The 26,191-nt window shown below is 35.5% G+C and overlaps 1 protein-coding gene across 2 annotated transcripts in view; it reads right to left on the bottom strand.

Annotated features, from left to right (window-relative positions):
• LOC311068243 (prospero homeobox protein 1-like) overlaps positions 1-22,753 on the bottom strand; it is a 29,285-nt gene extending 6,532 nt beyond the window's left edge. Inside the window, exons 1-4 of one of the 2 annotated variants that reach the window (XM_084090563.1) lie at positions 22,583-22,753; positions 17,910-19,772; positions 13,922-14,029; positions 13,654-13,848 (exon numbers count right to left, since the gene is read on the bottom strand). In XM_084090563.1, the coding sequence (XP_083946689.1) occupies positions 13,654-13,848; positions 13,922-14,029; positions 17,910-19,706 (2,100 nt within the window). In that variant the 5' untranslated portion in view covers positions 19,707-19,772; positions 22,583-22,753. The remainder of the gene's footprint in view (positions 1-13,653; positions 13,849-13,921; positions 14,030-17,909; positions 19,773-22,582) is intronic. The other variant, XM_084090564.1, reaches the window with a different exon arrangement.
• Between the last annotated feature and the right edge of the window lie 3,438 nt (positions 22,754-26,191).

Genomic DNA, 26,191 nt, shown 5'->3' with positions numbered 1-26,191 from the left:
TGCTACTATTCAGAATTATCTTTTAAATGTGATGAGACAGCAATCATAGAGCAGCAAGATTTTCAGAAACCTTAAGTTTCACCATGTTCCTCACACAGAGTTATCATATGGCTGCAGAGGACTTTGAATGCAGTACAAGCAGTAGATGTAAGATGCATCCAAGATGAGTCTGATCAATCTCTAAGTGGAATTCTGACAGATCCCTCAACTAAGATCACTCCTGCTGCACCAGAAAGTCACATATCTGCATTGTCAAGAGATACAAGAATGTCTGTTTCTGATGACAACGTAAGTGGCAGTTCAGATTCGCATTAATAAAATTCTGAGACAATCCTGTCTGCTCAACACACATGTAGCTGACACTGTGAATGTACCACAAAGTTCTAGCTCAGTCACTCAGGTCAGGTCACGTTTTGGTCGCATCATTAGACCCGTTGACAGATTAATACATGTAATGTCAGCACAGGCTGTGGTTCAGGACACACAACACAATGGTCGGGCTGTTTATAAGTCAGTGCTTAGGGCTTTCTCTGCTTTGAAGTCATTTGGTTTCATGTCTCTTAACATATTGGTTAAAATGTGTTTTATTAGTCTGTTTCATATCTAGAAAACAATAGTTCAGAAAGCACATACCTGATGAAATAGGGTGCCTTCACATCCTAATAAGATTCTACATCTTTTCTTTTTGTTTGAGTATTGTAAAAGAAAGTTGAGTATGGAGTATGTCAGTCGCTGGTGGGAGAGTTCAATGCTACTCTCTCATCACTTCATTCTTAAGGGATAATTGTATTTTTGACTATCCTTTGAGAGGATTTTTCGTTTGTTTTATGTAATTCAGTGGGGGTGGATGGTAACAAGGTTAAAAAGAGTATTTAATTTAAAGAGTTTTGATGTGTGAATTTCATAAATAAGCATTTGGTTATATTCTTTGGTGTTCGAAGGCTCCCCTCCTGTGGCTATTAATGGTACTGCAGACAGTGTATTTTGTCGCTCTTCTCTTGCCGTACCGCAGCAGATTCGAGTGTTGCTGTTGTGGCTATGTACGATTTTTCACGCTCTAACTCATTAACAGATTAATTGTGATAGTAATGTTTTAAGTGAATCTTTTTGATGCAATTTCTTTTATAAATGTATTTGAACGTATATTTAATTTATTTAATGCTTTAACATGATTGTTCAGATTGTTATAAAATGTACTGAATTTCCACATGCATCACACGAGTGTGAACAAGTTCATTTCTTGTGGTTATTGTCTAAGTCTTAACATTCTTACAATTATTTGTATTATGAGTTGAGTGAATGTGTAATTTCTAATATTCTAGTCTTATGAATGTCTGCAGTAGTTTCTCTTCAGCCAAAGTGATTTGTACTTTTTTCTATTCAAAAAGATAAAGGCAAGTAGGCCTACAAAGAAGCCCACGTGTGAGTGAGTCTTTCCACATCCGTTACACTTATCAATGCACAAGGGAAACGAAGGCTATCCCGTCTGGTCAGAGAGAGCCTGGTAAGCCAAAACTTGAAATAAACTGTAAAATTGTCCCTCAAATCTGATTGGTCAATTGAAATGTTGTTCCAGGATCAACAAAGATGTACTTGGCGAAATCACGTTCACCAAGCTGACATATAGACCCAATACATGTAAATGCACCCAGCTGTATTTGGTGAATAAAGCGCAATCTATAATAAGCCTAATTACATTTACATAGAAAAGGGACATTTTTGTTTGGAAAGGAGTGTTAATGACTTTATTTATGTCTATTTGAGTCAGTAATGTCAGAATTTTCATTTTTGGGTGTTCCTTTAAGAATAGTTGACAAAACTCTGGAGTTGACCTTGTTAAGAGTACATAGAACAGTTTTTTGACTCAGTCTTCTGGGAACATGTTTTTATTTGATCTGCACTGCCCAAACACACACTGACCATGAGAGATAGAGGAAGCGATATACTTGAAGGATCCATGAACCACACACACACACACACAGATGCATACACACTCTAAACTGCTCTGTTTAATCCATAACCAACCAACATGGGAATGCAGTTCAGAACACTTCCCATGTCAGCTGGGAACTGCACAGGTATACTACAATCTTTCTGGTTGTTTCGAGGGCTCAGAGATGGCCTCTCTGAAAGCAAGGCTTCAAACTGAGCAGCCTTGATGAAGGGTAAGTAAACACATTGAACTCTGGCCTTGAGTCGAGCCTTGAGGTTCACTTTCACACAGTGTCATGATGCCATGTTTTTCAGGGTGTGTGTGAAGAAACAGCTCCTTATCACAAAGTTAAATAGTAGCACTATCCTTACAAACTGAAAATGTTTCCATATATTTATGATCAGTATATTATATAGCATAATATATGTGTGATATATACATATAATTATAACAGTCAGAGAAAAACTAATGTTATAAAGTCAAATGTTGAGAGCCCAACTAAAGCAAGCACTGATCTCCATAATGGTGACTGTAAAATTATATTACTTTCAATAAATGAACATCAAAACCTCTTCATTCTCAATAAGAATTTCTGTAGATGTCTGACAGAAATAAAGTCAAACTTTTAGTAATAATTGAAGCCGGTAATGCTGTTTTTGTTGTTTATTCCTCCTCTACTGAGATCTTGAGGGATCTGTTAAGTGTTTAATGTTCTGTTGGGATTTAAAGGGTTTTGTGGGTTACCATTGTGCTGAAGAGTAGAGCCTGAGCTTCAGTCCAGGAAAAGACCAATGGAACAATGAGCATATGTTGTATGTTGCTTTATTAAAAATGCATTAATCTATTGTAATGATGTCTGTAAACTTCTTTCAAGTTGATATTTCAGTTTAATAAATACAAATAAATCCACAGTCTGTCACTGTCTCAACACTCTTTTGTATGTTTTTATATTAGAAACTTACTACTTTGAGGAAAACATCATTGAGAAATTTAAAGCAATTGTTTTCCACATTTTCAAGAGAACTCAGTATATTTCACTTGAATTTTTTTTCAGTATATTTACACCATATATTACATTGATCATAAATGTATGGAAATATATTTTGGTTCCATAAGGGTACTAACTGTTATGTTTTCTAAATTGTTGAGAGGTGGTTAGGTTTAGGTATGGAGTGATGATTTTTGTTCAGGTGTAAAATTAGTAAACTATTTCACCTGATTATCTTTGTTTCTGGCTTTATTTGCAATAAATTATGTTTTAGTTCACACTGTTGCAAATATCACAAACTCGTCTCGCATAAAAGCGAAGAGTCAAACTGCCCAACTAAAGGAAACACCGATTGCCATGATGGTGACAAATCATTTTCAATGAAACATCAACATCTAAACCTCTGTTAATTGTCACAAAGACCTTCTGCTGAGATCTTGAGAGATTTATTGTCTTCTTTTATTTCCAGCTGATTTCAGGCTGCGTGGCTTTCAGTCAGTTATAGCTGTTGTGTTTCATTTTCTGAGAGTGTAAACATGATGTTGAGTCAACATCACTTTGTAACAGTGATTCAATGGCATTACCATTGATTTTTGGATTAAATCTTAAAAACAATTCAACATTAATTGTGGGAGCAAAAGTGAAGTTGAGTCAAAAATGTACACATTAACATTGATTTAACATTGTTTCTATGGTTGCTATCTATCTGGGACCCTAATCAAACGCACCTGAACCAGCTAATCAATCTCTTAAGGATTACTAGAAAGCTGCAGGCAGGAGAGTTTATCAGGGTTGGAGCTAAACTCTGCAGGACAGTGGCCCTCCAGGACTGAGTTTGCCCATCCCTGGTCTATGGTGTAGTTCAGGGATGGGCAACTTCGGTCCTGGAGGGCCACTGTCCTACAGAGTTTAGCTCAAACCCTGAAAAAATCACCTGCCTGTAATTTTCTAGTAATCCTGAGGACCTTGATTAGCTTGTTCAGGTGTGTTTGATTAGGGTTGAAGCTAAAATCTGTAGGACAGTGGCCCTCCAGGACCGAAGTTGTCCATCCCTGGTGTAGTTCATTTTATATCATACATTTGGCTTTTTACTTCTGCCGATTGTATTTAGGCTTCAAAATTCACAAAAGTTGTATTAATTATAATTATGAACAAAACAAGTGAGAAGCATAAACTTTTGTTGATCACAGAGTTTATTTTCTGCAATAATCCAAAAGAAAAATCCTCACTTTTTGTCGAGGCGACCAGGGTAATTATTATTTCTGAGTTTGCCTATAAAATATATCCTCACTGCAGAACTGTATTACTTTCTACAGTAATTTTCAATTATGTCTAAACTTTTGTTTTGCTAGTGTGTAAAACTTGCAAAACTTGTTGCTGAGTGTTAGTCTGATCACTCTGTTGAGTTAATATTTCTGAATTCAAATCATTACTCAAAACTCACTTATTTTCTGAATGTTATCATTCTTAAGTTGTGTTCTGTATTTCGTTGTGCTTATCTCTATTCTGCTGTATTCTGCCTTGTCTATATAATGCTCTTTTACTGTTCTGTATGCTTGTTACTCTACTTACTATTGTTTGTCATCATTGTCTACCCTGTTGGTGTTATCCTTTGCTTGTTGCATGTACATTGTAAAGCTTCCTTGGGCCCTGGAAAGGCACTATATAAATAAAAAGTATTATTAGTAAGGATAAATAACTATGCACAGAGGGTTGTTCCATAAAAGACGCTTAGAAAAGCGGGGATTAAACTCCAAAACCGGCTTGAATGAGCCTAACAAATAAGTTGGGGCTAAAGTGGTTCCATAAAAGGTCATTGAAGTTCACGCAATCTCACTAATTTGATCCAGGTTTATCAAGTCTAGATAATTGCGTGTGCACGCGTTTTTGAAGCAGCCCTAGAGGTCGATCGTGGATCAAATCGATCCACCATCAAACAGCGTATATTTTATGCTGTTTTTTCCCCCTCAGTGCAAAACTTACATTTTACAGTTATATTCTCCATCTGTAAATGTTAGAAAGTCATGCAAATGTATCCAGTTTGCTGCTAATCTTCATATTGAACGAGCGCTGCTGCGCGCATGCGCGCCAAATAGGAGCGCAATAATTCTGACTTAAATATACATTTTGCTTGGAAAATTAATACGCGATATTTTATAACACTAGAAATATCTTCTTATTATAATAATTTATCTTTAGGATGTTGGATACGTTGCAATGAATTTCTAGCGAACAGAAGTACTTCAGTGAACAGAAGTAGCCTAATTCAGGGAAGTTTATTTTAAGAAACTAAGTATATAAAGATACAAAATATAGTTTTGGGTATAGGACCTATGCTACTTAATAAAGATGATGTATACTTATTTAGAATGCTGAGAATTACAGCTTTTAATGCAATACTTTTTGGAGAAAGCAAGAATCCCCAGTTTTAAATGAGTAGATTTAGTTTCTAAAGTACATTATGGAGAGGATAACATGAAATTAAGAGCAAATGTATACATTTTGAAAAGATATGTGCAACTCTAAAATCAAAGAATATTCCATAAAATAAAGGAATATATATTAGCCTACATTAACTACATTTTTATATAACCCTCCCTTTTATTTCTAGTTATTTTATTTATTTACTTATTTAATATTGAATATTTGATATTTAAATAATATTACTTGAATAACTATTAGGAATTATGTGTCATTATAAGAGTTTGATATAAATATGTGAATGTTAGATTTTGATTAATATTTATTTATTGTTTTTTGTCTTTTTCCCCTTAAATCATATGTATGTGTTGGTGGGTATTATCACAAAAGAAAAAAAGTAGAAGGAAAAATAAGGAATATTTATTGGGGGAAAATATGATGTCTTTAAAGGAACTGTCAATTTGTATAATTGTGTTAAATGTGTTTGAATTGAAAGACATAATATATATATATATATATATATATATATATATATATATATATATATATATATATATATATATATGTGCTAAAATATTTGTTAGTTGGACATTAGATCCCTTATTTAGAATTTTAAACCTACAAGTGTATTTTTATGATAGCAATAACTGTAAAGGGACTATTGTAATGGGGTAAATCAAATGTAGGTTAATATACTGTCAATTACTAAGCTCAGATTCATCTTACCAGTTAAAATTTATATTGTGCTTTTGTAATTATTTATTTTCAATTTTGTGATTTTAACTTCTGCTTTAAAAAGCTTTTTTTTAGATTGTGTTCTAATGTTCTTCTAATAATCATAAACATGTACTACAGCTGCCAAACAAAACCAGAGAGAAATGTATTCATAAATCTTTAAAACAATCTAATTAAATCTTGGGCACAAAACATTCAGCCAGTAAAAAAAGAAAACCTGTAGTATATATATTGTATTTATCTATCTATATCTATAAATACAGTACATATATATATATATATTGAGAGAGAGAGAGAGAGAGAGAGAGAGAGAGAGAGGTCTATATTGTCTAATTTATCATTGTAGCCTTATTTAAGTTGATTTTCTGTATACTGTGTATTTATTTTTGGACTAATAATGGTTAATAAAGTCCAATAATGGTATGAGAGAGTGTCAGTGGTAATATCATTGTGTTCCTATTGGTCAGTGTTAGAGGATCTGTGTAACAGCTGAGGCTTAGCCTGACAGTTAGCCTGCCCTGGACCAGGCTAGTTTCCCAGCATAAGTTGCCAGGGTAACTGAGTTTGAACTATTTTAAGTTTGCTTTATGAAACAGAATCCACCGACAATAAGTCTGACTAACCAAAATAAGCCTGGCTTGTATTCTAATCTTGTTTTATGGAACAACCCTCAGGTTGCACTAATTTTATTATCAGCTTTTGAAAAACAACACCACCAACAACATTTGTTTACCACTAATCTGACTATCGCATCCCGTTGTGACGGCCTCTCAGTGTCTGGTGGTTTGGCCTCTGGTACATTGTTACTAATCAGATATGATTTCTTACAGTTCAGCATCAGCAGTTACCTTTTCAAATTAATTAATGAAATTACAATTAAATAGTAATAATAATAAACCTATTGGTACCATTTTATAAAAACAATACCTAAATAAACATGAAATCCAATCCAAAAAGTATTGAGCATTGTTGCTTTTGGAGCATCTCAAAATGTATCTCAAACAGCTGTAGTTGTCTAACATGGTCATTACATTACAATGTTGAGGCATTTTATTTATTTATTTATTTTTAAGTTTGCAAACTTAAATATCATCAGTAGGCATAGCTATTTTTTTTTTGAATAACTGTAAATTACAAATGAACATTAATTTAAATGTATTTAAAATATATATTTAGTGTTTTGTTCATGTTAATTTAATGCAACTCAAAGTTTTAAGTACTGACAACTTTGATTACTTATGCAACTTAAAATATCTTTTTTATACATATCAAAATTTTACTTTATCTAAACGTAGTTTTTTTAAGTCACCTTAAATGTTATTAAATTAAATTCTATAATTTAATTTAACTTAAATTGTAGTAGCAATGCTACTTAAATATTTTGATTGCCTTGTTTTTTGTTTTTAAGTTTCCTCCACTCAAATATCTACATTTTACAACTAAACCCGAATAAGTTGGCAAAACTCAAATAATTTGAGGTAATCAGTTACATCACATTAAGTTAAGAAATTGAACGTTTAAGTAAGCAGAACTTGCAGATTTTTATTTTGTAATCATACGTTTTCATTGCTCTTAACTTGAAATATGTGATTAAGCTAATTCATACAAAACTTAAAATTATCATGAAATCTCAACTTAAATATTTTTAGTAGTGGATACTTGGTTAGCTTTAACCAGCTAAATCAAAAAACGCTACCTTGCTAATTGGTGACACAATGCTTTGATAGCATTTGCATAGCATAGCACTTGATGAATGAGTACAATAGTTTAAATCATTTATCATACACTGTTCTCAAACTCCCCCCATGTGAAGTGACTGATCTCAAAGTCAGTAGGTGAGAACGTGCGAAAAGTGGAAAGAGAATTCCCTTCTTGAACTGCCACCTTATCATGGTGGAGGGGTTTGAGTACCCGAATGATCCTAGGAGCTATGTTGTCCGGGGCTATATGCCCCTGGTAAGGTCTCCCAAGGCAAACGGGTCCTAGGTTACAGGTCAGTCTAAGAGCGGTTCAAAAGCCCATTATGAAGAATAAAAAATCAAGGAACAAGACATTGCCCGGCATGGCGCAGTCGGGGCCCTCCCGTGGGCTCACCACCTGCAGGAGGGACCGTAAGGGGCCGGTGCATAGTGGATCGGGCGGCAGTCGAAGGCGGGGGCCCCGATGACCAGATCTCTGGACACGGAAACTGTCCCCGGTGAACGAGAGGTTCGGCTGGGTGTGAAGCGGCTGGGATGAGAATCAGCACCTCCAAGTCCGAGGCCATGGTTCTCAGTCGGAAAAGGGTGGCTTGCCCGCTTCAGGTTGGTGGAGAGTTCCTACCTCATGTGGAGGAGTTCAAGTATCTTGGGGTCTTGTTCACGAGTGAGGGAAGGACGGAACGGGAGATTGACAGACGGATCGGTGCAGCTTCTGCAGTAATGCGGATGATGTACCGGTCTGCCGTGGTGAAGAAGCTGAGCTGCAAGGCGAAGCTCTCAATTTACCGGTCCATTTAACGTTCCTACTCTCACCTATATCTAGAGAGAGGGAAGTCTGGGCGTCTCTGCTTAGACTGCTGCGCCCGCGACCCGACCCCGGATAAGCAGAAGAAGATGGAAAGAGAAGTAAAAACGGTTACACTTTAACTAAAAGTAATTTTGCAACTGCATGTCAACTAACTCAATAATTTGCAACTGCATGTCAACTAACTGTCATTAGAGTATTAGTAGACTGTTAGGTTAGGGGTTAGGGTTATTAGAACAAGATGACATGTAGGTACTTGCAAAGTTATTTATAGTCAGTAGAATGTCTGTTGGGGGACGATCACAATAAAGAGTTAGCAGATATTAAGCAGACAGTCAAGTTGAAATTTCCATATAGTTTGTAGACTATCGCAATAAAATGTTTCCGTAAAAACATACAAAGGTACATTGAAATAGATCCAAAAGGTCTTTGTCAGTCCTCTGTTGGATGAGTATACAGTATGGCCCTCATTTATCCATGGTGATATCTGACCATCTCTAGCAATGACTGAGACTGTGTTCAAATGAGGACCCTAGGGGATCTTGGAGCATGGTTAAACTCAATCACACCTCTGAAACTGAAGCGTGTTGTTTTTCACTGCACCACAAAGACATTGATGGCTCAAGGTCAGAGGTGTGGATATACCAAAGACTGTGTTTCACCCTCAGGTAAAAGTGTAGAACAATTAATTGAACAATTGATATCACTTTAGAAATCTGAATCCTGAATTCAGCACAATTCATCACTGAAAATGGAACAAACACTGAAAAAGGACAGTCAGCAAGCTTGACACTTTAACAACTGCTAGATGTACTGTATGATTTATCACATTGTAACTATGATAAACCTATAACTTAAAGGTATAGTTCACCCAGAAACCAAGGCTCTTGCAGCTGTACTGCAGGGGAATCACAGTTTTTGTCCAGTGCAGCAACTACACAGTTACTGTCTGTTAAATAAAGCAACATGCAGCACATCATCAGTGTTTCTCTGCTCATCCTGGACTGAAGCTCAGGCTCTACTCTTCAACACAATGGTGACACACAAAACACACCATACAGAAACACTTTAAACCCCAACAGAACATTAAACACTACCAGATCTCCAGGATCTCAGCATCTTCACTTATTACAATCCAGACTTTATTTATTTCATACTAACATTCTTATTGAGAATTAACAGAGGTTTAGAAGTTGAAGTTTTATTGAAAAGAATAAAGTTTGATGTCACCATGATGGAGATCAGTATTTGCTTTAGTTGGGCTCTTGACCTTTTAGATTTTAACATGAGTTTTACTCTGGCCGCTTTAACTGTGTGTCTCTGATGCATATTAGTTATGGTAGGATTCCAAGAGAAACTCAGATCGGATGATGTTGGTCACTCTTTAGTGATAATAGTCATCATGTAGTGTCCTGCTTCATTGAAGTCTGAAGTGAAGTCATCTGAAGTGTAATATCTGTTTAAGTTGTTATATATTAGTTGTTCATTTTGCATGATAAAACTGCTATAGAAGATCCTGCAGTACTGTGATACTCAGATTTTTTGAAGTCATTATACAGAGAATGTTTTGACAGGATCATATAGACTCACTCAGACATCAAGAATCAGCGTATGAATCACAACAATGGTGACAATGAAAAAAAATCTGAACTACTATAAAGTCACAAAAAGGCTTTGTTGGTTGTCACCATTGTTGAGATTCATATGTTGATTCTTGATGTCTCTATACTACTAAAAAAAGTTAACCAGCTCAAAACTTTTTCTGTATAATACATATTTTTTTTAAATTCAGATTGTTATAATTCTGATGCCACAATATTTAAAGGGTCATGCAAAAAAAATATGACATTAATTAAAGACTTTGTATAAAGCTAAATACCATCTACATATTATGTAATTATATTCAGAGATTTGACTGTCATATCAGTGAATCAGATTATCAATGAATGACCAAAATCATCTGACATTTTCTACTGCATTTAGTGCTATAACAAATGTGTATCAAATACACAGTTAAAGCAGCAAGAGAAAATTAAAGTTAAAAACTCAAGGGTCATGAGCCCAACTAAAGCAGACACTGATCTCAATCATGGTGACATCAAATTTATTTTAAAGTTTTTTACACTTTATTTAAATTAGCATATTTTACTTTAATTTTATGGTTTTTGTTTGGCAGCCATAGCTGCCAGTCATTTGACCCTTTTTTAATGATTTTTTTACAATGAAGGTATTTGATCATAATAATGCAGGAAATACCTGTGAAATAACAGTGTTTTTTCGGTTTATTTAAATTAGAATATTTTACTAAAATTTTATGGTTTTTGTTTGGCAGCCGCAGCTGCCAGTCATTTGACCCTTTTTTTACGATTTTTTTTACAATGAAGGTATATGATCGTGATTATTCAGGAAATACCTGTAAAATAACAGTGTTTTTCAGTTTATTTAATTTAGGATGTTTTACAGTTTTTTGGGGAGCTGACAGTCATTTTACCATTTTATCATTTAACTGTTTTGTTACTGTTTAATTACAGATTATATTTGTAATTTTACATACATTTTTATGTAATTTAAGAAAACAGAAAAAATACTGTATGAAAAATACAATCAATTTTCTGTATAAAAAATGTGAATTACTGTAATTTGTCATTAATGTCACAATACCTAAAATAACAGCTGAATTTTTATTTTACATTTATTATTTGTAATTTTACAGTGTTTTGAGTACAATTTAAAATTAAAGAAAATGATCGTCAAAAAAATCAGTTATTTTCTGTAAAATTAGGATTTTTTTTTTTTTACAGTGTAGTAGGTGAAAAACACTATGTGACAAAAGAAGTATGACTGAATTCACAGTATTTATAAATATGTAGGCAAAAAGTATCCGGATGACCTACTTCAGGCATGATTCTGAAGTGTGCATACAATGGACAATTTAATATCCCATGAGGCAATAGGAGAGGATTTGTGAATGACAGTGAAGCAACACAACGGACGTTGGTAGGTCACATGACAGAAACAACATGGCATTACATTCATACTACACACATCCATACTAAATAGAAACATTCTTTCTTAGCACTCATAATGTAAGTACTTATTCAAAATAAGTACCAACTCAAGAGAGTATGAGATTTCGTATGCATCCTTGAGTGTGTGCTGATAGTATGGCATGGGTCTGGTTTCAGTTGATAATGTAAGCAGTAGGTTCACAAGTAGCATGATTTTCCATTTCAGTGGATAAACAGACTCATAAACACACACACACTTACAAAGGTAAAAGTCAAGGTGGTTGATTTGTGTGTGAAATTTGCATGGCTTGGCACACTTTCCCTAAGCAAAGTTAATCAACCGTCACATCTCTTAGACACCTACTGAGAAAATCCTTAACATGCAAAACATGTTCCCTTCCATGTCTTCACAAGAATACACACTCACGAAGCATGCGACAGAGCTAACCGTAAATTTGTACACTGATCTCTGCACTATTTGCAAGTTCCTTATTTATTTATTTATGTAAATAAAAATATTGATGCAGTTCCTGGAACCAGAACAGTGTGTCGTGTGTGTGTGTGTGTGTGTGTACATTAACAGGAAAGAAAAATGAGATCACTGAGATCATGTAATATATTGTATCTTTAATATGATATATTTGATATGTGCCTACTCTAGCTTGACAAAAGATCACAAAAACGTCTGAAACCATGCAAACATTTAGTATCTGTAACTCTGAAAAGAACATGATAGATGGAGAGATTTTGTTGCAGTGAGAAGGAGAGGGTAGATTTCTATCACATGACTCCAGGGGTCATGGCAGGACTCCTGCCATAGGAACACTCAGCACTGGCAGGTCACCTTCCCCTATAAACACACTCAAACAAACCCTTTCGCAGCACTTCTGCCGCAAAATGACGTCTTCTGCATTCTCCAGCAAAGACTTTCCATTGTTTTTTATAATAAGCTAATTATGTTGCCGATATGAGTCCAAAAGCTCCGGTTACATGTTTCGCTCCTTTTTGTATAGGATCATTTCTTATGAAGACTTTAGTTTTGTGTAATAAAAAGCTATAGTTATTTAGGTTTTTTTTACTCTATTGAAGGGCCGTGTCTATAAATCCCTAAATAGCATCTTTATGTGTCTTTATGAGTGTGATGCATGAGAACAAAACAATTTTTTTTTTTATATACAAACTTAGAAGAGATTGAGCGATTCAAGATAAAATACAATTTTTTTGATACAATAAATCCATTCAGTATATCGCGATTGCAACTCAAAACTGCACCAAATGTGCAAATTTGAGCACAAAATTTCATTTTGAAGCAATGTTTTAAAAGCACAACAAAGCCACAATGGTTACACTCTTCAGAAAAAAAATATTTGAATAATTATTTTCCTTATTTGACTCAACATTACAAAAGTTGACCAGACTTTTTTCCGGCAATCCATGTTTTCACTGTTATATGGTTGGGGGCACTATTATGCATCTTCTGAAAGAGGACAGAATCTCCAGATCATAACACAGGCGAAGAAGAAGCAGAAACAAGCGATTGAAGCATTGCTTACGCATGTCAAATAATGCAATCATCAAACATTAAACAGCAAACAAATCAAAACTGCCTAATGTAACCCAATGAAATGTCGACCCAGGACAAGCTATAGGACTGTGCAAGTTTTGGGGGTGTTGATGGACTCGATCTACTCCATCTATGTTTTGATCATCATTCTGAATTCGATCTGGATGAAGTCTTTGACCAGCTTTTTGTTCAAAATATTGCTTTTCTTAATGAAGCTTACCCACATTCAAGTGTTGATATAAAAATAATGCATGAAACTAGAACAAAATGTTTTTAGTTTAAATGCAGAGGCTCTGTTCATTATTTTGATACATTGCATGTTCGAATATGCATACAAGCAAATATTCTGGGGGCCATGAAAATTTTGTGAAAATTATCAAAAATGCTGCCGCTGGCTGGCAACTATTTTTTAAAACCACTGGCGGGGAAAGAGTTTATAAACATCACAATGATCATCATTGTGATGAGCACGTGTATGTGTTTGTAAGTGAGCACATACCTCAAAATCGTTGGCCTTATTATAGTGCATGTTGAGCACTTTGTAGAGCACAGAATCACAGCTCACTCTGATGTCTTCCGCTGCCACCACACCGTCATTTATGGCCTGCCGGGCAAACTTCTCAATCTGGATGTAGTAGAACTCTCTGAAGTTACTGAACCACTTTATCAGCTGAGATGTGATGCACCTGTTAAACTAAGACACACATAATGTTACATACCAATGAGTTACATTAAGTTTTAAAGAATCTCTATCAGTCTGCACTCACCTTCACATCTGAGAAGTACATCTTGAGCATGCTGGAGCTTGGGTACCTGGTGTAGAAGAACATCAGTTTGGCCTTCTTCAGGTGACTTGGGGACAAGCCGTCCTGGATGTGAGACCAGCAGTGAAGGAAAATAAGCCCAATGCTAAGGCACAAGATTTGCTTGACATTATCGTCTCATCACTCAAGGTGTCGGCTCGTCACGTTCAATAAAACATGAAAAACACTACACCAACATATTTTACATCAGAAACTCATTTTACAGGCAAAGCGAGCAACGTCTTTCCCTATGCCCTGATCCCAAACCTCCAGATGTCAAAGAGATAAATATAGTATTTGCATATCACCTTCAGATGTGTTTGTAACCTTCATTTTACCAGGGACTGAACACAAATATAGCGGTAAGGGCTTTGGGAGGATCTTTTGGACATGGCATAGGAATGTTTTCCATAGGTGACAATAATCTAACCCGACACTCTTAAAAATAAATGAAGATTACGGAGTATAGGATAGCAAGTATAGGTTATTAGCCAGTTATTGTAATTGATATAGTAAGTACATTGTGCGTACATGCAGAAGAGAACTGTGAAATAAAGTGCTAAGATTGCAGTAGTGAATCGGGCTAAAGCTTTTTTATGTACTCAGTATGGAAATTTGTTGAATTTCAGAGGCTGAGCGAGTAAGTACATTTCAGTTCAATTTGAATTAATAATTAGATGAGACATTTATTAACTAGGGGTCTAACGCGGACTGACTCAAAACATGTTTTAAGACGTAAATAGTAACTAAAATTAAGTTCAAATCAAAGTTGTTGTTTTGGTTTTTTACTAATGAAGAATCCTGATGTTTGATGTTATTAAATATATTATGAATCTACCAAGGTCTACCATGGATGTTTGAAGGGAAACAACAGTCTGGCTAACTGTCTGATCTTTCTGCCAACACTGCACATTTTCCTCCATACTTTCAGCATCCATCAATAATCAAGATAAGAACACATTGAAAGTTCAAACTGCACTGTGTGTGACACTCCTGCCGCTGTCCTGCACTGACCTCTGCCAGACAACGAAATTGCTGACTGGGCAAATTCTCCAGACAAAGAGGGCCGAGCTGCCTCCTTTAAGGCCTCTCTGAGCTCTGCCATCAGCGCAAAGCATTTTGTGTGACTGTTAAACAAAAAACCTCAACCTCTGCCAATATAACAGTGGACAAATAGAGGAGCTTTCATCTGCTAAAAAAGCCAACAGCAAGCAAAGCCATGTTGTTTACATGTATGTTTATCTGAATCATAACTTAATATAACAATATCTCCAGTCCACCTAATTCATCTGTATAATGGGGCAAACTACATTTCAAAGTCACAGTCTGAGCCTGCAAAATTATTTTGTACATGCCCCAGACCTCTGTTTTGAATCAAAAGCATTGTGAGCTACCATGTTGTGGTCACCATTGTGCTGAAGAGTAGCGCTGTCAATTGCGATTTTCACTTTGATCTAACTAAATGTGTATTGTATAAAATCACAATTTCTTATTGATCATCAGAGCAGGTGCACATGTGTTGAATGTGTCCATCCTGAGCTTTATTGGAAATTGCGTGCTGGGTCAATGTAACTCAGTTAAGTTAAAACAGCATTCTCTTTATTAAGGCCTGATTGAAGTATAGGTTACAACAACAAAATTAGAATTTGTAGGTAGAATCCTCCTTAAAGCAACATCTGTACATGTTCACTTTTTACAGTGTATATAAATAAATGCTGTTGAATGCTTGATTCTGATTGGTTGACAGACATTCTAAGGTGTGCAATTATTTTCCAGTAAACGCACAGATATGAAGTGGTTCCAAATCTGCCAACCTCAAAGATCCATATCACTTTGCCAAGTTACTTCAGTTATTTCAAAGAGTCTTGCTGCCAGAACCAAAACCACAAAGACATCAGCCAAGCAAATAAATATGAGAAACAATAGAATATATATATTTTTTGACAAAATAACTTTTAATTACCTATGTAAAGCACAATATATCTTTCTTTTGCTCTCTCTCCCACGCACACACCCGCACTCACACAGTCATTCTCACACACAGAAACTTCTTGTCAGCGCTGCCCCACAACTTTATCAATAATTTCTATAACTGTATTAATAATAAGCAGTAATACTTTAGTTTAGGGTCCAATTCTCACTATTAACTAGTTGCTTATTAGCATGCATATTACTAGGATATTGGCTGTTTATTTTTTTTGTAACCTAATTTAATCAGGATTATGTAACGTAACATAAAGGAATGTTGTTTTAACTTTAATTGAGTTACATTGACCCAATATACAATTTCCAATACAGCTCATGATGTACACATGCGCCACACCTATATAGAGCAACATAGTCATGACTTGTGCCTGCTACATCTGCTCTGAAGGACAAAGAAGATGAAAAGGGTTGTGGTTGATTCCTCCTTGCTAATCAAGATAACTTGCTTCTATGAGATATTAAGATTTAAAGATTCTACTCACCAGTCATAACATAGTGAAAATCACATTTGACAGCGCTACTCTGCAGCACAATGGTGACCACAACATTTAATAACAGAAATTCCTTTAAATGACCAACTGAAAATTAAGCATTAACATAAACTACCAACATCTTTCCCTTTACTGAAAAACACATAAAATAACACTTAATACCTAAATTTACTCTCCTAATGCAGTCCCTTGCAAAGCATGCTGGGAACTACAGATTCACTGCCTTTGATCGTATAGATCGTAAAGCCTTTGCCACCAATGGTCTCTACAATCAACTTAGCTCATGATGCTTTTGAGAAATGCAGCCCTGGTGGATCTGTAGTTCCCAGCATGCTTTGCAAGGGACAGCATTCAGAGAGTAAATGTAGTAAATGTTTTTTTTTTTTTTTTTTTTGTGTTATTATTTTTTAATGTGTTTTTTAGTAAAGGGAAAGATTTTGGTAGTTTATGTTAATGTTCAGTTGGACATTTAGAGGAGTTTATGTTATTGAATGTTGTGGTCACCATTGTGCTGAAGAGTAGCGCTGCTGCTTAGGCTGTGGACACTCAACAAACCATGTTGTTGATTCTACTAATACCCATCTACTGCTATTTGTTCATTAAATGTATTGATAATGATTATTAATGATAATATTTGTTGACAAATTAAATCTCAGAAATCAATTTTACAAGTTAATTAAACTTTTGTTTGACTAATGTAATGAAGATCAAAATATTAGTGTAAATAAATGTGACCTAAACCAACTGAATTGTATAGACCCATCTAAACTAGTGTATTTTGAACTAACTATATTAAATTGTGTGTAAAGATGATTTCAATTGAGTAAGGTTAATGAATTATTTTCTGAGTGTATTTACATCAAGGTGGAAAAAGACTTACATCATATAAAACAAAAAATATTATATCAAACGTATTAAGTAATTTGACCTAGCTGGAGAACCTACCTACTTTGACCTACTTACAGTTATTCTTCAGTAAAACTTTATGGTAAACCTTGTTTTGTTTTTTAAACCAAATTCAACTGCATTGTCCATTTGGACACAATCCAATCCCAAAGTTCTACATCCAAATCTGAAGCCATTCTTTATATTGTTCAATAAAACAAAATATCCATGAAAAGAAAAGTACATTCACTTCTATGCTGCTTGGGTACTGATTAACATTAACATGGATGACATCAGCCAAAAAGCATAGTAATTTCAGAGAAGGAGTGAGTAAGTACATTTCGATTGTTTAAGACGTACATATTAACTAAAGTCAATTGTTATGTCATGTTGACTTCAAGACCTAATAAGTTGATTTCAAAACTAACTGCTTTAAAATTGGCTTGAACTAGAAAGACATTTGGGGCAGAAATTCATTTACAGTATAATAAAAACTTTGGTGACACTTGTAAACGAGAGAAGCATGAGAAAAAGTCATTTGTACAATCTAAAGCTCCAAAAAATTGCTTTCGCTACTATGAAAAGGATATTGTACTCTCTGAGAGTGGCGAGATGTCTGACAGTGGAATGAATTCCCTACATTCAGACTTGATGAGTGACAGCCCTTCAGCAGTGTTTTCTGAGTAAACTGGTGAGCAGGAACGGTTATGCATCAGATGGTGACTGGAAGTCATTCGTTTCCGTAAGCTGTTGGTCTCCCTTGACAGATCCATCAAATCAGGAGATTCTTTACTAGAGTATCCCGTTGATGAAGCACCAAGAGAGCTCTGAAAGGAGTAACCCATGAGAGGAAGCGAAAATGGATGACGGAATGATGGGGAGATGAAGCCTGTGTTACCAGAATGAGAAGAAGTGTGTAGGGAGGGATGTGGGTGGCCACTTTGAGCTCCAAGATCTGTGGACTGGTGGTGTTCAGATACAGACTTTTGTACCACCAGTGGTAGTGCCTCCGTCTGGTCATTGGCACTAGGAAGAGGGACTCCAACAAAGGAGTCAAATGGCCTGGGAAAGATAACATCACCAAAACACTGCAGCCTCTGATTAGCAGTGTGGAAGTTTGGGTTGTCCCCGTTAAAAGCAAAGCGGTCCTGGGTTGCTGGAAGTGATGGGAATACTTGTAACAGTGGCCGTGGAGGTTTTGAAAAAACATTCACCACGGTGTCTATCACTTGAGACATGGCAGAGTTCAGCTCCTGCTTCAGGGTTTCTGCCAGATGTTTGCCTACTTCGTGCATAGACATCAAACCTTTGCTCCTCAAAGAACTCTCCCGTTTGGCCATCTCTCCATCTAGCAATACTTGTTCACTGAGTAGGACCCTGGCCTCATCTAGAACGCATTCTGGATCCATGTCCGCTATCACATTATTAGGTCGATCAGCCACATAACTTTGAATGTGTTCAGCGATAACGCCATGACCAAGCTTTCCATCAGATTGTGCACTGTCTTCTGAGAGATTCCCTCCATCTGCTTCAGAATCTGTGCTGTCATAGATCTGGAAGAACTTCTCCTGAAGCTGTCTCAGCTGTTTCTGCAGGTCTTCCAACTGTAGTTTCAACTCCCTGCGTTCTTCAACCTTCTGCTCGTTATGTGTGGAAACCAGCTGCGGAAAGCTCTGCTGCTGCTGAGGTAATTTTTGTTTCCTCTTGTTCTCACGATAGCCTTCTCGTGGGCTGAAGGACTGAGCAGGAACCTCGGTTTCTCCCTCTCCATCCCGCTCACAATCTTTTCCACTGGTCATCGCATTTGGTGAGTGGTTCATTCCACGAATTATGTTCTCGACGCGTGCACGCTTGGCCCGAAGGTGCTCTTCATTTAGCCGCTCCGAGTCCAAGTGGGTCCCTGCGATTTGTCCAAATGGTGAGAGACACTCTTTAGCACTCTCCTGGGATGAGCTGCTGCAAGTGTCCTCCTGTGGTGGTTCAGGTTCTGCTTTCCTGGGGAACACTGGCTCCCTGCCTCCTGTTCCTCTCGTTGCCTTATTGCTGTTCAGTAGCTTGGTGATGATAGTGGAACCAGAAAAGGGTATCATGTCGTCTTCATATGAGCTGGCCCTTTTAAGCAGTTTGCGGAGAACATTTGACTTAGCCTCACCTGAGTCCCGATGCTTGAGATGTGCCCCTTTGCACTCAAGCACACCCTGCTTCCTACTGTGATGGGAGTTCATGGCATCAAAGTTGACAGTAGATTTGGCTGCACGAGTGACAGTGATGACAGCAGAAGCTGTGTGTGTTGATGTGGCTGCTGAGCTAATTCTCTTCACCCCAATGTCCACTCGTCTTCTCTTGGTCTGTAGATTTAGATGGAACTCTGTGTCATGGGCTGGCATTTGTGGTGCTGCTGTTGACCCATTTCCCACAAGCCTGAACTATCAAACCATTATCACTGTCACCTACTGACAGAAAAACAGAACAAGTGAGGCAAACACAAAATAAGTTTTTTGTACTGGAATCATAAAACTAGAATATTCTAAAATGTTTGTGCAATAAAATGTCCAAATATTAAAAAATCTAAAACAAATATTTGCAAAAATATATAACATGGCTCATTTAATTTAATATAAATACTATTAGGAAGGGGAGAGAATGAATAATTTTAGCAATAATTAGGAGATAGCATTACAGGCCAGTACAGTACAGTTTTTTCCCTCTTCATCCTCTTTCTGTCCTTTGTGCTTTGTTTAGCCAGAGAAAATGTGACTTCAATCTTCCTATTTGGTCACCTATTTTTCTACCACTTCTGAAGTTATCTTTCTCTAGTTGCATTCACTCATTTCCCAAAGTCATCTTGAATGTTCAATTGTCAATATAACTGAAACATTTGAACATGAACTTCATAAATCGATGTTGATTTTCCTAAAACGTTTTAGTTTGAACTCACCGTTATGGTGATCAGTGTTCCATGTGGTTGGGCACTTGGAACATTTATATTATTTTAATTGTCTTCCAATTATAATAAATGTTTCTTGAGCAGCAAATCGGCATATTCTAAGTATTTCTGAAGGATCATGTGACACTGAAAACTGGAGTAATGATGCTGAAAATTCAACTTTGATCACAGGAATAAATTACATTTTAAAATACATTCAAATAAATAAAAAAAACAGTTATTTTAAATTGTAAAAATATTTCACAATATTACTTTTTTTGCTGTATTTTGGATCAAATAAATGAAGCCTTGGTGAGCAGAAGAGACTTTTAAAACATTAAAAAATCTTACCGTTCTAATAATGTTGGCCACCACTGTATATATATATATATATATATATATATATATATATATATATATATATATATATATATATTTATTTGTTTATTTATTTTGTGTCATGTGAAATAAAAATCTTCTAAAATTTTGTTGCTAACACTTAGGTCATAAACACCTTGTGAAACTTTTAATTGGGTTGATATAATCCTTTTATTTGTGACAATATCTTGCAATTGACCATGCTTGAGTCACACACAGACTTCAGCATGAAAAACACAACAATGGTAAAAATTAAATTTTTACATATTTATTCTATATTATATTTTATTTATTCTATATTATATTAGTTAGTTACTAGAACTCTTGTGTAACTGAACTATACTAAGCATTTTTCAGTACAACATACTATTCCTATTTCACTTTAAATATTTTTTCAAGGCAATGGATTTGCATGCTTTTTTTTTTTCTTTAAGTAAGTCTAATTAGATTTTACAGTGTACCTGCACAATCCTCATTAAGACCTGTTTGAAAATGTTTGTTTGTTTTACCATCCATCCATCCATATATATATATATCCATATATCCATATATATATATATATATATATATATATATATACACACACACACACACACACACACATATATATATATATATATATATATATATATATATGTGTGTGTATATATACAGTGCAATGCATAAGTTAATACACCCATGCTAAAGTTGACTAAAAAGAGGAATAGAAAATCATATTTTGGAAATTGAACTTAATGCCTTAATTAAAATAGCCCCACATCATCACATAGCCTTCACCATACCTAGAGATTGGCATGGTTTTATTTCAGATAGCCTAAAAGCTAGTTTGATTTGCATTGAGAGATGATCTTATGGAAAGTACCCCATGCCAATCTCTAGGTATGGTGAATGCTATGTGATGATGTGGGGCTATTTTAATTCCAAAGGCCAAGGGAACTTTATCAGGATGCATAGTATCCTAAAAATTAATTTAAAAAAAATACTTAAAAATAAAAATCTGCCTGCCTCTATGGGAATTTAACATAGGGGTGTACACACTTATGCACCATGTATTTTAAGGAAGAACATTTATTTATTTACGATACATTATTCATTCACAAAGAAAATTGGTGTCCTAAAAGGTTGGATTTTTCCTAATTTTTTTAATTAAGGCATTAAGTTCAATTTCCAAAATATTATTTTTTATTCCTCTTTTTAGTCAACTTTAGCATGGGTGTATTAACTTATGCATTGCAATGTATATATATATATATATATATATATATATATATATATATATATATATATATGTCAAGTCTTCCCTATTGTTAAAAACTGTAGAAAGGGAAGTATTTTCCCAGACTGACAGTGACACAAAATACAATTAACCATAAAAAAATTACCCAACTTCATGTGAGGCTTCTTGCAATAAATTAATACATGAGGGATTTTATCTACTAAAAATTATCTTCACTTATCTTCACAATAATTGTCACATTATCAATTCGTATCAATACAGAGCAATTCGTCTTAAATAGCCTATACACCGCAGCTTTCCAAATGAGCAAAACTACAACCATATCAAAATCAAACGTTTCTGATGAAACATCAAACTGCTCTCTCTAAATTTCGCAGATGAGGACAACGAGAAAAAAGTATTAGGCTACTAAACCTCTGGTCAAATAGCCACAAGCATTGCGCTTCAGGTAACCGTTTCATATTACGTTTCCAAAAAAAAAAAAAAAAAAAAAACAGAAATATAATTTAGCCTACAATGTTCAGCATCCCAAACTCGAAATAGCTATAAAATAAACAGAACTTGTGAAAAAGAAAACAACAATCGCGTAAACATCCAAAAGAAAATTCAGTTTAAAAGTACGAAGTGAGAGAAGTGTTTTCAGAGGACTCTGCTCAACAAAAATGTGAACGTCAGTAGATTGCAACTCATTCATTGTCATACAGGACAAAAAGGTCACTTACCTTGCAAATGACTGGAGAAAAAGCTGCTGTGGTTTGTGAGATGACAAATAGAATATGAGATCAAATCTTCTAGTATGGCGAGGCGGCATAAGGTTGAAGGAGAAAATGAGCGATAATGACGGAAGAGTTGTGCGCGCTCTCCTCCAGCTAGAAGCGCTTAAAGACACAGATGAAGGAAACAGAGACTCCGCGTCATTAAATCAGTGTGATGTAACGCCGAACCTACCAATAAGAGCAATGCACCCAGCGGGATATTCCAACTGTGCATTCAACTGACTAAATAAGGCATTTCACCTGAAATAACTAACTTTTTAAAATGGAGTTGAATCTAGTAGCCTATAACTTAACTATAAAACTAAACTATAAAAAAGAGTTTAAAATTGCTTAACCTATTTCAATTAGTTAAAGATTAGTTAATGATTTATTGATTATATCATGACTTAAAGATCATATGAGGCAAAACAGCTTATCAGAGAAGCCATTGAGCTCATGGGAAACTGCTCCCCTCTCAAGTTCCTCTACTATTTGTCTGCACCATGGTGTGTTCATGAATAAAATAAATAATCTAAAATCTAAAATCTTTATCTGGTGAAAGACAAAAATATGAGGGATGATAACATTTCACAGTACATGTCAAGATAATCAAAAAACAACTTTAAATTGATTTTTAGGAAAAAAAAGTGCACACCTTTGAAATTAAACCACATTCAGTGTTCAGACTACACTATAACGGGCAATCATATTTGTCCTCGCTGCTCTTTTATCTGTATCTTTGTTTCTTCATGTTGTTTTGCTAGCGATGTGAATTATTCCATATCATACAAATTAACTATAAAAAAAAAGAAAAAAAAAAAGTAGGCTAACAGGTTCAAAATGATTATTCAGAAAAATCAAATCAAGATCGGACAAACCCAAGTTCTCTTATGAAAAGCTTGTATCATCAGACAGAATATCTGTGTTTGTAGAGGACAAAGAAGTTTATTTTAAATATAGATCATTAGGTCATGATTGTAATGATGGTTTTGAGAATGGAGAAAAGACCTTTGGAACAAGCAGCTGGTAATCATGTCAGTTTTGCCCCAAGGGAGGCTGCCAGCCACCCCGGCCCTGTCACTTTTCTCATTACACAAGAAAACACTATCATTACATGAGAAAAGACTGTGTGATAGAGAAAAACAGAGAGTCTGATGTGCAGCACTTAATGGCCAACTAGCAAACACTACTGGAGTGCAATGACACGCAGGCCACTAATCTGAGATGGTCATCATAGCATTGATTAGTCAGGATTATAGTGACCCTGTCAAAGTCACTGATTCTATCTATCTATCTATCTATCTATCTATCTATCTATCTATCTATCTATCTATCTATCTATCTATCTATCTATCTATCTATCTATCTGTCTGTCTGTCTGTCTGTCTGTCTGTCTGTCTGTCTGTCTGTCTGTCTGTCTATCTATCTATCTATCTATCTATCTATCTATCTATCTATCTATCTATCTGTCTATCTATCTATCTGTCTGTCTATCTATCTATCTATCTATCTATCTACGCTTCGTGTCGGGGTCCTTATCACCCTGTCAGGGGTTTATTCTCAGATGACAACCGGCTGGATGTAGCCTACATTATCCCTTACATACTGAATAATACATAAGGAATTGCCACTTTTCATATATTGAAAAATATATATTTACAATACTGTATATTTACACTGTAAAACGTGGAAAACTATTGCCTTAAATTTCTCAAGGATGTGTTACTCACAGTTGTTAATACAAAGACATACGAGTGTTGGAACAGTGATAAACTGTGCATTTATTTCTATTTATTAAACTGAAACTTAACAGAAAAAAAGCCTTTATTCCTTTTAGATAAAGCAACATGCAACATATCATCAATGTTTCTAGGTTTTCTGCTGGACTGAAGCAGAGGTTCTACTCTTCAGCACAATGGTGACCCACAAAACTCAGACAACAGAAACCCTTTAAATCCCAACAGAACATTAATCACTAACAGGGGTCCGTTCATCCGAGATCAAATGACAAATCCAAGATGACATCATCGTGCTAATCATGATCTGGCTAATTAGGTTCTTCGAACACACCTGCTGTTTATGATTAGTATCACTGTATTGAGTTATCTGAGATAATTGCGCGTTCATGCGTTGGTTTAAAAGGGGATATGTATCGATAGTAGAAACATTGATCAGCAATGCTGCTATTGGCTGCTCACCCGTGGTCAAAGAGCGCGCACAATTTTTCTTTTCTTATTTTTTTTTTTTGGTTTCTCTGCAGCAGAGCAAGAGCTACACTTATTGGCCTACAGTCAAGGCCGCACATGCACAGGCTTACCTGGGCTGAAGCCCAGGGGCCTCCCATGTTCAGGTTCATGATGAGCTGAAAAGGTCATATTGTTTTGTAACTTGTCAGGTTTTCTGTCAATCACTCTAATCGCACGTTACATGTCTGCTGATTGAGTGACCCACGTGGCCCCATAAGCCCCGTTCACATGGCCCGATTTTGTCGCTGTATGTTGCTAGTCTCTATCCTATGGTCTCTATACTGTGAAGTCGCTTGTGGGCGTTGGTAGTGCTGTCGCTCTAATGTTATTGGTAGACTGCTCGTCTGGCCACATCTATACAAAACACCATCACAAGTGATACAACTATATTATTTTAATTTGACTAGGAATTAGGCTCAAAAGAAACAGTATGAGAGTGTTTTTATATTACCACACTGCAGTGTTCAGTGGATTAAATAATTTACTAGATTAACGATCGATCAATCTACAAATTAAACTCTCTCATACTGTCATAAATTACTAAAACGTCATCTGAATTTGACAAATAATAAATTTTCTTGTCCCTAATAGTCAACATAATGCAGGGGAAACTGTAAAATGAACTGCAGCAGTGCTAAACTTCCATCATAAAACTACAACACTCGAACTATAAATGTATGAATTAAACTCACTGAGACTGTCGACAGTTTCTTTTCCATGCATCATTTTATTATATCCATGTTTGTGGTTAGTTACAGTCAAATCATACAAAACAGCTGAGCTCCACTGATTAGCAGGTTTGAGCTTATGGACCTGTTGCTATGACAGCAAGTCCAGGATGAGCTTGAAGAACCAAATAATCTAAGATCATGCCAAATCATCAACAATCAAATCTAGCTAACTGAGTTAGCGAAGTACGAAGAACTGATCTCTCAAGATCTCAGCAGAGGTTTAAACAACAAAAACAGCATTTCATGCCTCACTTATTACTAACAGTTTGACTTTATTTCTGTCAGACATCTGCAGAAGTTCTTATTGAGAATTAACAGAGGTTAAGATGTTGATGATTTACTGAAAAAAATAAAGACAGTAACAGACAATAACTGTTATTATGGTGATCAGTGTTTGCTTTAGTTAGGCTGTGTGTTTATATGAGTTACCATTCTATAAAGCTCATCCATGGTTCTTAGCATGCATTGCAGCATGAAGCATGCCACCATTGTTGAGATTCACATGCTGATTCTTGATGTCTGTCTGTGTCTAAACATGGCAGTATTAAAAATATTTTGATAAAATTAATATGTGTTAAAGATATCTCATTATAGTGTCA

The sequence above is a fragment of the Abramis brama genome (assembly GCF_963993115.1).
Source record: "Abramis brama genome assembly, chromosome: 18".
Classification (NCBI taxonomy): domain Eukaryota; kingdom Metazoa; phylum Chordata; class Actinopteri; order Cypriniformes; family Leuciscidae; genus Abramis; species Abramis brama.
Note: the sequence above shows the minus strand (reverse complement) of the source record. Positions and strands in the feature narration are given on the sequence as shown.